The sequence below is a fragment of the Macrobrachium rosenbergii genome, chromosome 13, assembly GCF_040412425.1.
Source record: "Macrobrachium rosenbergii isolate ZJJX-2024 chromosome 13, ASM4041242v1, whole genome shotgun sequence".
NCBI lineage: Eukaryota > Metazoa > Arthropoda > Malacostraca > Decapoda > Palaemonidae > Macrobrachium > Macrobrachium rosenbergii.
This window is the reverse complement of record NC_089753.1, coordinates 50,721,929-50,734,428: the sequence shown is the minus strand read 5'-3', so window position 1 is coordinate 50,734,428 and position 12,500 is coordinate 50,721,929. Positions and strand designations below refer to the sequence as shown.

At 36.4% G+C, this 12,500-nt stretch overlaps 2 protein-coding genes across 5 annotated transcripts in view; one reads left to right on the top strand and one right to left on the bottom strand.

Moving 5' to 3' along the window:
- Nucleotides 1-12,500, top strand: part of LOC136845301 (uncharacterized) — a 567,827-nt gene that overhangs the window by 480,524 nt on the left and 74,803 nt on the right. The gene's annotated exons all lie outside the window — the stretch shown is intronic.
- Nucleotides 1-12,500, bottom strand: part of LOC136845297 (uncharacterized) — a 105,086-nt gene that overhangs the window by 36,311 nt on the left and 56,275 nt on the right. Inside the window, exon 1 of one of the 3 annotated variants that reach the window (XM_067115490.1) lies at nucleotides 5,506-6,604. The exons of the other annotated variants lie outside the window; for them this stretch is intronic. Within the exon in view, the coding sequence (XP_066971591.1) occupies nucleotides 5,506-5,776 (271 nt within the window). The 5' untranslated portion in view covers nucleotides 5,777-6,604. Of the gene's footprint in view, nucleotides 1-5,505; nucleotides 6,605-12,500 lie in introns of those variants that run through there. 3 annotated transcript variants of the gene reach the window in all.

Genomic DNA, 12,500 nt, shown 5'->3' with positions numbered 1-12,500 from the left:
CTTCGTCATTATTTAGGTAAGGTAAAATAGCCCCTCTCGTATTCAAAAGATGAGCATAACACCATAGAATAGGATTCATGGGGCAGAAAAATGGATATTGCCTGTATTACCTGTATTGTTGGTTTCATAAGTGTTCCGTGAATGGTGTTGGAATGCAATGTGCCATTATGAATCTATATTGACGTAATGCATTATAATTAACGGCTGATAAAGTAGCATTGTCACAGCAACAAGCACTTAGTAACGCATTCAAATTCCGGAGGTTTCACTTGTATCTTTTTCTTTTATTCATTAGCAGAATGACGTCTCGATATGGGACGTTTAGTGGTGACCAATAATTAAGATAATTATTTTCGTTAAGAAAAAGCCGACGGAACGAACAACCCATTGCTCCACGGATTATAAGAGAATATTCACGTGGTAGGTGTCGGGTGTTGTAATCACGAAGAAATTGACAGCGCGCTTCTTAAGGAAATGAAAGTTGTAAGCAGCTTGCTTTTCTAGGTGGTAACCTATTCAGCCACTGACCAGACCCAACGTTACTGAACTTTTATAATCGAATGACGAGAGGTATAACGAACTTATAAAAAAAATATTACGTCTAATTGTCGTAGTGCATTATTTAAAGAGCAAATGAAGTTTTGTAGGCGTCTAGCTTCTGTTGATGGTCACCTATCCAGCTACTGACCAATCCCAACATGAACCAACTTTGCTGATTGAATGACCAGATGTATAACGAACTTATAAAAAAGATATTACGTCTACTTATCAAAGTATAAGTGAAAAAGTAGCACATGCTCGATAACATGCTTTCCTCCACGCAAGCAAAACTTGCTTTCACATGCTATACCGCCCTCCTGAACGCCATGAATGAATTCACTATCCCCTCCCTTCCCCGCATCATCATCATCATCATAATCACTATACCCATTGACAATACAAATCGTTTTGTCGAGACGTGACATAACGCTTCGCTGAGCATTATGGGCGCGCATTACGCTCGTCACACCCAAAGATAGCGTTACTCTTATGCATGCAGGAATAATAGTAGCAGCGGCACGCAGACTCGCTCTCTCTCTCTCTCTCTCTCTCTCTCTCTCTCTCTCTCTCTCTCTCTCTCTCTCTCTCTATGTATATATTTATGTTTTTATACTCGTTCTTATAGATATAAGTACATACACACCACACGCGCGCACTGGTATAGATGTGTGTATATGTGTGTGTGTATATTTTACATGTATGTGTTTGTGTTTGTGTGAAAGTCCTTGTTAACAAGTATCCTCTCTCTCTCTCTCTCTCTCTCTCTCTCTATATATATATATATATATATATATATATATATATATATATATATATATATATATATAAATAAAATATATATATATATATATATATATGAATTTATATATATATATATATATATATATATATATATATATATATATATATATATATATATATATATACCCCTCTTTTGACGAGTATCTAATTGTCGATAGCGAGTAAACTACAAAGGCAATTATACATACAGATTTGATAAACACATATACAAAATTAATAATATACAAGTGTATTACTCAACTCAACCCATATAAAACAGCCACCCGAAGGAGAAAAATATACTACAAAAGACATTGCCCCTCAGTAGGTAACATTACGTATGATGAAATGTGAGACTTATTTGGGAAGAAATTGGAGAATAAAAAGAAAGAAGGAAATGAGTTTTAAAAAAATGACTCGAATTACTTGGTCTTTTCGGGTGATGCACAGGCACGATATTCAAGAGATGCAGAGTCATGGAAATGGGTTAAAGTTTCGAAGGGTACTATTATTCAGAAGATGAACTGGTAGAGTTCTCGGCTAGCACTCTGCTAGGCCCGAGTTCGAATCTCCGCCCGGCCAATGAAGAATTAGAGGAATTTATTTCTGGTGAAAGAAATTCATTTCTCCATATAGTGTGGTTCGGATTCCACAATTAGCTGTAGGTCCCGTTGCTAGGTAACCAATTGGTTCTTAGCCACATAAAATAAGTCCTTCGGGCCAGCCCTTGGAGAGCTGCTAATCAGCTCAGTGGTCTGGTTAAACTAAGGTATACTTAACTTTTACTCGTATGAAACAAGCCCACCACGGGGACCACTGATTTGAAATTCAAGCTTCCAAAGAATATTATGGTGTTCATGAGAAAGAGGTAACAGAAAGCATATAATGAGAAATACAGAAAGAATAACAAGAATAAAACTAAATAAAAGCATATTTTTGTGAGAGTATCAGTAAGATGACTGTTAGATACGCGAAGAGAGATTTTGTTAGATGCGTGTGTTAAAAAACTAAAGTTATTTAAATGGGTTGAATTATTTATGTCACATAATGAATAGTAAATGTGAAGGAAGGATAAATATGTGAGGAATTGGCTTATGAGTTAGAAAGGGTCATACTACAACTGAACAGTGAATTATTTGTTAATGGGGAGACGTACTGATGATAGTTTAGTAAAATAAATACAATGACTGAAATAATGGATTTTTTTCATATTAAAGTAGAGTGTTAATTATTTTTTGTCTGATTATATCTCATTCCACTACTGTTCAAGAATTTTTTATACGGTTTAGAAAATGAATGACATGTGTTTGTTTCTATATTTGTTTTATGTGCATTGTTTTTCCTTTCTGTCACTTCTTCCGACACCATAATATTCTTTGGAAGCTTGAATTTCAAGTCCGTGGCCCCTGTTCCATATGAAAAGGGTTAATTTTCTGAATAATAATAATAATAATAATAATAATAATAATAATAATAATAATAATAATGAATAGGGTTCTTCATCTGAATAATAATAATAATAATAATAATAATAATAATAATAATAATAATAATAAAATAATAATAATAATAATAAAACGAGGGTGTTTGCTGTGCACATACAGAATATAAGTTTAATATGAAAACCCCCTTTCTATTAAACTTTCCAAAATTACACCCATCTCCTTCATGTGCATAAATGCGTACATATTATTATGAGTGACACCTGTCAAAACAGGTGATGCAGAATCATCGTCAGTGGGGGGCGGGAGTGAGGGGGTTCAGGTGTCCGCCAGGTAAGAATTACGGAAGGTGTGATGAGTTAATTTGCCCTTCCAGGATGTTCTCTTGTTATTGACCTTGGGGAGAGACTTGAGACGAGATAGATGGCTTCCCCTTTTGTTTTTATTAACTTTTTTTCTTAACTTTTGACTTTTATGCAAGTATCGTACGGAAGAATGTTGTTTTTTTTATCAGAGTACTTTATTTTGTCTTTTACTCGCCTTGGACTTAATTGTTTCACAGTTTAACACGCGCGAGGCAAGGAACTGTCATAAAATGATTTGGCTGGTAAATTTATTAATGTCTGATCTTTCGACGTTTAGATGTAGCTATAAAGTTATTACACAGAGATGCGTATAAACACGTACGTTTTATATATATATATATATATATATATATATATATATATATATATATATATATATATATATATGTATGTGTGTGTGTGTGTGTATGTATGTATGTATGTGTGTATGTATGTATATATGTATGTATGTATGTCTGTATATATATGTATGTATGTATGTGTATATATATATATATATATACAGTACATATATATATATTATATATAATAATTTTCTTGTGAAACAACCAAAGACGTAGCAGTACTTCTATATTTCGAATTATGGTTTCTTCTTATAAATCCTTATATCTGGATGCTGCTCTCCATTTTGTAACCCTTCCTGAAGTCTGTATTTCTATTTGATGTTTTTCCGTTTTATATTTTGCCTTATATTTCATTACAAAACGAGTAAAACGATTTGAATCACTACAGTACAGAAGTGCTTGAGCCACCAAGAAACAAAGTTATTTTAATCTATCAAGTTAAAATGGAATTACTTATGGCAAAAAAAATAAAAAAGAATCTTCTCATATTGACCTCATTTGGCCTTATTTATCAAGGTAAAATGTTGATGTATAAAACTGTGGTGAACATTGCATCAAAAGCAGTCACTTGTAGAGTTAAGTAGGATCAAATTACATGGAAACACTTATAAAAGGAAAAATATTCCGTAATTCAGAGTTTGAAGGCTAAAGGAGTTATGAAGATAATCAGCAGCTGAATAAAGTATTTCTCACGGCATTTTTGAGTGAAGGAAGTTAGCAGTGCACCTCGGGAACAACCCAAATGCACGGTCTGGTAGCTGTCGAGTTGGAAAAGGTGGGTAGATGTAGATGTAGAAAAGATGGGTAGACGTATATTTAGAAAACGTAGGTAGATGTAGAAGCAGAAAAGGTGGGTATATGTAGAGTAGAAAAGGTGGGTAGATGTAGATGTAGAAAAGATTGGTAGACGTAGATGTAGGATACGTAGGTAGATGTAGAAGCAGAAAAGGTGGGTAGATGTAGAGTAGAAAAGGTGGGTAGATGTAGATGTAGAAAAGATGGGTAGATGTAGATGTGGGTAGACGTAGAGGTAGAAAAGGTGGGTAGATGTAGAGGTATAAAAGATTGGCAGATGTATAAGTAGGAAAGGTTGGTAGATGTGGGGGTAGAGAAGGTGGGTTTCTGGTATTTTTGGAGAATTCCTTTTAATGAGCTAGTCCCATAATCTTAGACAGAGTTGTAAGTACACATGAATTGTAACCTAAGTTTTATCACAAAATTTTTAGTAAAATCTTTACAGAAAACAGTACAGTTTAAATATTCCTCGGAGTCGAAATTATATAGAAAAAAATACACAAAAGAAGCATTTTAGACGAACACAATATCCTAGAACAATATGTTTATTACAGTGAGAGAGATTGTAACCTACAGGAAAAATGCAATCATCTGCACGGGTTTACTTTGTAATTGCTCGTTCTCAAGCGAGGTTTCATGGTAAGAGCGCATGCGCGTATTTGTATACTAGTTCATCGAAAATGCTTATGAAAGTGCGTATGTAGCGAATATTTGATCAGCAAGCGTATATACGCTGATCGTACATTGTAATACTGAGATTTCCTCATTCATATCAAGAAATTCTGCAGCTTAGAGAAACGTTATTAACTGTCAACCCTCGTAGGGGAGTAGTGCTGTCAGTGCACCTCACGCGGTGCACTGCAGGCATTACTTAAGGGTCTTTGAAGCGTCCCTTCGGCCCCGAGCTGCAATCCCTTTCATTCATTTTACTGTACATCCGTTCCTATTCTCTTTTTTCCATCTTGCTATCCACCTTCTCCTAACAATTGTTTCGTAATGCAACTGCAAAGTTTTCCTCCTGTTACGCCCTTAAAACATTTTTACTCACATTTCCCTTTCAGCGCCGAATGACCTCGTAGATCCCATCGCTTGGCCTGCTACCTAAATTTTACATTCCATTCCATCCTGTTCCTTTAACTGGCAGCGTTTGGTGTGACTAAAACAACAACAGAATGAAAATCTAACCTTATCATAGAACGTCGACAATGAAGCCCATTCAGTGACAGAAACAATACTCACTCCTGTAATCGGGTTTGTAGTAAACTCCATTATCGACGTAGTCGTGATTGCTGGTATAATGTGGCCCCGAGCTTCCGTAATAAGGCTTCCCTTCCTCTACAAGGATGTGTTGATAAAGGGTTCCTCCGTAATATAAGTTCCCCGAAGTCAGCTTGCCGTTGATGACTTTGTCATTGGACACAGGGCTGATAAAGGCTGAACTTACAAAGAGCACCGTCCAGTATTTCAGGGAGTTTCGTCGACACGACTCGGAAGCGAGTAGATTCGCCATGTTTCAAACTTTAGTTAAGGTTCTAATGTCTTTTTTTAATTTTCTGTGGGATGGAAAGTATTCCGTGTTGTTTATGAAAGGTCTAAAAAGGGATAATGACAATAATATTGATGATAATAACTCAATAACAGTAAAGAAAATGAACGTTTACAGTTATGTCATTTTTCTTTAGGCATTTTTAACTATTGCACTTCTTATTATTGATCACTAAATATCATTCATTAAATTTAAAGCGTCAGTGTCCACTTAATTCACATTTCAGCCTTGTTATCGAGCAAGACTTTCACGTCAGATTTAGGCTTTTCATCGACTGATAATGAAATTATGAAAAGATCACGCTATGAGAGAGTTGCCAAGTACTGTTTCTTAGTTTTTTTTTTTTTTTTTTTTTTTTTTTTTTTTTACAAAATCAGCTAGGTTTTACTGTAAAGCAGAGAATGTTTTTCCGATTGCTAAAAGAAAAAAATTAACAATAACCTGTTTAATAAACTCCAAAAAACTTGTCTTGATACGTGAACACAGAAAACCTTCTTTTGAATAAATTAGTATAAAAATAAATGTTTTTGATAAGTAGACACGTATTTTTTTACGAATATTCACAGACAATCGACTTTTTAAAAGACAATAAAAAATATATAAATATAAAAAAATGACAGAATTAAAAAAGTGCTTTCAAACGAATGGCACAAATAGGTTGTCCCCGTTCGTGACGCGACGCCAGTACGTAATACAGAATCAATCAGTAGACGTCGGAGGTTGGGGGGGAAGGTGGCGCCCTCTGCGGAGTAAACCTTCAGCGCCGGCCGGCGTCAGGTTGCACAATGCAACGTCTCAGACGACGAAGTCTCCTTATCGCGTTGGGCGTCACGCCCAGCCGGTCTCCAAGACTGCTGGTGGGGGTTGCCTGTTTCCCTCCGCCCTCGTCGAGTCGTGAGACCTCTGCCTTCTGCTGCAGAACATCAGAAACAGCAGCGGCAGCAACAGCAAAAGCAGCAGGAGCGACCTTCGCTACCTTAACAAAAAAAAAGGAGGGGGCTGCTTGTATCCCGCCGCCCTCGCCGAATCGTGAGGCTTGTGCCATCTGCTGCAGAACAGCAGAAACAGCAGCAGCGGCAACAACAACAGCAAAAGCCAAAAGCAGCAGGAGCGACCTTCGCCACCTTGGCAAAAAAAAAAAAAGAAAACGCTGTTTATTTCCTCGTTAGTCAAGAATCCTCCTTGGTGCGTGCGTGTGTTTGCGCGTTTCCAGTTTCATAAATAGTCAAGAATCTACTTTAAGTCTCTTTTTTCGCTGATTCACTCACAAAAAAAAGGAGCTTATAAAGAACTGCGCATTTTATCAAAATTCTACTCTTTGCCTTTTATTTTCCGATGTTTGAATATGACATAATAACTTTTTTATCTACCGAAATCTACACGTGGTCTTTTTCATTCCGTTTTCCCGAATGGAATCTTACAAAGATTTCTTTTTCAATTTGACGAGAAACTACTGCTGTTCCTCTGTTATAAAAGATAAATAGAATTTTATTCTCTTTTCCTTTATTATCCGTTCATGTTACGTTGAAGCTCTGTAATGGTGCAATAACAGATATCTCTCTCTTTCTCTCAGACCCATATGATGCTACTTTTCTATAAGATCAAAGCTTATGTCATCTTCTTTGTTCTTCAGTCAGAGACATAAAATCGCGAGATTATGCAATTATACACTCATAAAGTAAAAAAAATAGGCACTGACTTCACAATAATACACATGAAGCACTTTCCTCTGTCATGTCACTTTCCATAATAGATTTGCATAGTTTGTTTCTACATACTGCGTCGTTGTCGGTGTGCTTTGTCGCTGAGGTTATTCCAGTTTCCACGACGAGTATTTAGCTTGGAATTTTTGGAATTTGGAATCATGGTAAATATTCCCTTGAAATCAGAGTTGTAACAGAGGTAAACAGTATCCTTGATGGGAAAAATATTACGTTACTTTATCACAAACAGTAAGCACAAATTATTCGACTATCTTCTTGCTATTTTTTTTTTCAAAATATCATTAATATACACAGTAAAATCCATGGAATTTAGAGTCATGATGAATATTCCCTTCTAAAAATATTACAACTGAAAAAAAAAATGTATTCTTCTCGGGAAAATATTACATTACTTGATTACAAACATTCAGAACAAATTACTCGACTGCGTTCTTATTTTTTTCCCCGAAATATCATTAATATACACTGGAATTTTTTTTCCCCAAAATACCATTAATATACACTGTAAGTTTTTCCCCAAGATATCATTAATATACACTAATTTTTTCCAAAAATATCACCTACATGCACTGTAATTTTTTCCCAAAAATGTCGTTAATATACACTCATGTTGGTTTTTTTTTTTTTTCAAAATATCACCTACATACACTGTAAAGTCCATTTAACTTGACACGTGTAATAGAAACTCACAAATAAATCGCCTACTTATCTCAGCAACTTGAAGTCTCTGTTTATCACGGAGAGATCACATTTCGAATGACGAAAGTTCTCTGACTGATTTTGGCTCGACATTCGACACTTTCTCTCAGAGGTTTTCCACTCAATCAGATTTCACTAGACGGAAGTACAGCAGCGTGACAATGTAACAGGCTTCCAGTGTATCACTGGGTATATTTAATACAAATTTTTTCCTTATGAAGGTTTTTTAAAGAATTGCAAAAAGGATTATGGGAGGCTAAACCATAATTCCGAGCCTTTCCACTCAATCAGATTTCACTAGACGAAGCAGGATGACTCTGCAACAAGTTTCCGATGTAATAATGGGTGTATGTAAGGCAAATTTTCACCTTGTAAATGTTTAAAAAACTTTTAAAAAAGGGTTATGTGGAACTAAACTATAATCCCAAGCCTTTCCACTCAGGTTTCACTAGACGAAGAAACAGCAGCGTGAATGTGCAACAGGTTTCCAATGTATCACTGGGTGTATTTAACACAAGTTGTCCCCCCGAAAAGTAAAAAGGAGTATGGGAAACTAAACCATAATTCCTCTTGCGCAATGTCTGAAGGATCTCCACACGTAATGTCCGATGTATTGCAACACACACAGACAGAGAGAAAGAACATATGTACCACAATGTCGCCCATAAGGCACACGGACATACGAACGCACCGGAGCTAACAATACAAATGGGTTACTGTGTACAATTAAAGCTCTCCACCCCCTTCCAGAGCCTAATTTTTGGACCCCCCTCTCCTTTCCCTTCCCCCCTTTCCTCTCTCACTCTCTCTCTCTCCTACCTACCTACAACCCCACCATCCCAAATCTCACTCAACACAGCACCAGTGTCAGATGGTGTCACATCTTTCACCCGACATCCTCCCTCTCCTGCAGCGAGAATGTCCCGTTGTTTTTTGGGCGTACAGTCGTGACGTCACTTCCGCCCCCTCGCTCGTCACAAAACGCGTTACGGCAATTCCCGCCGAAAAAGAATAAAAGTTCCGGTAAAGGGGAAGGTTTCGTTAGGCGCGCGCCATTGTGTGGTGATATCTGGTAGGGCGAGTTCTGTTTGGTTTTGAGACTTAAACAGGTCAGCATTTCTAATTGGCGTGTGATGACGTCATAACCCAGTTGTGGTTGGGTTTGCTGTTGCGCAAACGCAATAGGGTTCCTTCGAGTTTGGTTGATGTCAAGCTGAAGAAATTCTTTTTTGAATTTTTTTCTTTTTGAGATTTTTTGGAATGGAAGATGTCACTTAGGTTTATTTGATGCAATAACGAATTTATTCATTAAACATTTATAATTATATATATATATATATGTGTGTGTGTGTATATATATATATATATATATATATATATATATATATATATATATATATACACATATATATCGTGCATACCACATATAAAAAAAAATGGGAAAAAGCACGTTAAACGAAGAAGAAGATATATAGAAATAATCAACATACAATCACGTGTGGAACAGAAATAGATTTCTGACTCACATCAGGATCGAACCCAGGTCGTTCAATTGAAAGGCAAGTTGGAACGTGAGGGCAACTGCACCCAAGGAAATACCCGGCCAAGCTAACTGCTTACCTACCAGCGAGTTTTCCCCAACTTCCCGACTCAGCAATGACCCAGTTGACAGCATTTTATTCGAATTATCCCTTTGAATATATATATTATTTATCTATTATATTATTTATCTGTTTATTTATTTATGCACATATATTTATATAAGTGTACATTTATATATAACGTCTTTTTCCTCTTTTTTTTTATAAAAGGGTGGTCCAGAAAGGTACAGGCTTCTGGTGTCTCAACAAGTCTTAAGGGGTGAGGTTGCTAGCCCCAAGATCTTTCTTCTTGACCGCACCAGATGTTGTACACGAACTATTTGTACAAATTTTACGAGTGTGAAAAAGAGAGAAACGAAGTCAGAGAGAGAGAGAGAGAGAGAGAGAGAGAGAGAGAGAGAGAGAGAGAGAGAGAGAGAGAGAGAATATGTATTGCAGCGCTACATCACAGACATGACGTTGTTGATGCATGCATAATACATAAATAATTACATTTCATAATACTCTCTGAACTTTGATGAATTCCAAGGTTTCCATTAAATGCAAAAAAGACAATATTTCTGTTGATGAACCAACACGTTTTAGATGATAAATCTTTCTCTCGTCCCTGAGCATATCAAGCAACATAACAACATCCTTCCCCAAGGAAAAGATGTACTACTTGATTAAATTTAATGAGATATTACGAGACTTACGAGATGGGGGGGATTAGAAAATGCATGCTCGAAGAATAGGGCCTTAAGTCAAATTACAGTTCGAAGGACACTTGCCAAGTCAGACCATGAATTGGATGGGAAATGTTGACTTATATATTAAGAAAATGCAAACAGCAGAATCCTGTCAGTCACTTAAAATGGCGTTTAATTCCAAGCATTACACCAATGTGTCACGGAAGGAATGCTTCGTCATTCCTTCGCGTTATTATTTTGTGCCTTCAGTAATCGCTTCGTCATCTCACGTAAGAATAAGAAGCGCCTCCCTTCGCTAGTCGTCTCAAATTATATTCTCTGCCGAGGGGGAGAATTATGGAGAATTATTGCCCCTTGTCTCTATATATAGAAAAAATCCCTAACAAAATTTTCTCACGAAAATTACCCCTTTTTTGGTGTAGAACATAGGTAGGGAGGTATTGTACAGTCAGCATATGTATATTTTTTTACTCACAAAAGTTTGTTTGACACATGCAACTTAATCTTATATCCTGGAGCCCTGAAACTGCAGTCTCTCTCTCTCTCTCTCTCTCTCTCTCTCTCTCTCTCTCTCTCTCTCTCTCTCTCTCTCTAATCACAAAAGTTAGATTGATACATACAGCAAAATCTTATTTCTTGAATTCCAGAAGCCCGAAACTGCACTCTCTCTCTCTCTCTCTCTCTCTCTCTCTCTCTCTCTCTCTCTCTCTCTCTCTCTCTCTCTCTCTCTCTCATACACGGCTGTAACTCTCACAGTACTCTTTTACAAAGCCTCTTTAAATAGATCTAGCAGTATACGTAGGAAGTAGGTCACTGGAACTCAGAAAAACTGGGCGTTTGAATGAAGCTTATGTTATCTGAGTTTTAGACCTGTCACAGTAATTACCTCATTTTATATAATAACGTGGCCATTTTGTTTCAGTGCCTTATTCATACAGAATCAGTGTTTACAGTTATCGTATTCTCCACTCTCCTGTGGAGCGGAAATCTTTCTCTTGTTTTCCAGATTTTATTAATTTCCCTTTGTCTTTTGATTCTGTGATAATTTTCTCATTCATCCACAGGCGTACAAATACACCCAACTACTGTATATTCACACTTTGTGTATGATTGGTAATGACACCCATGGAATGGCTTTTACCCCGGAAAAATTATTTTAAAATTACTTCCTATTTTGCGATGACTGCAGAAACGTCACTTGAAGTGACCATTGATGCTGTCGTTACAAAATTATTTATTATATTTATAATACTCTCAGCTTATGCTGAATTTTGTTCTCTCTCTCTCTCTCTCTCTCTCTCTCTCTCTCTCTCTCTCTCTCTCTCTCTCAGGTTCAGGGAGTTCATATCTGCTGAGAGTTTCAAAGCCACCACGATTGTTTTCTTAACTATTTTACTAAGATATAGCAATAAACCTTATCTCTTTCAAAATTCGGCTTTTGGTTTCTCCAGAATAGAGGCGTAAATTCCAAATTATTCCCCTTAACTTACTTAACTTGTTCTGTTACTTAAATAATAATAATAATAATAATAATAATAATAATAATAATAATAATAATAAATAAATAAAACTATACTCAGTAGTGAACATTGGCTAATCCAGTCACGTCCCTCATGAAAATAAAACACGATCGATTGCATGTGAGCGTAACAGGAGAAAGAATTCGAAATACATCCGAGAATTTCAGAGGTTGTGTTCTAATAATCATGCCTACATTTCTCTTTAATAGGAGTCTTGAGCAGGATTTTGAAACAATGGACAGAAATAGGATTTGATTACTGAGTTAGTTTTGCTCTTCTGGTTTGAGGACAAGCGAGAATTTGAAGTCTTACTAAAAAGGAAAACAGAGAAGCTTTTTTTATTGTTGTATATGTATATATGAACGTGAATGTCTACAGTTTGATGGTTGAAGAATAGAGAGTTGTACCACAGATGATGATCCCCGTAGAGTGCGTAGTGCCGTCAGTGCACCTCA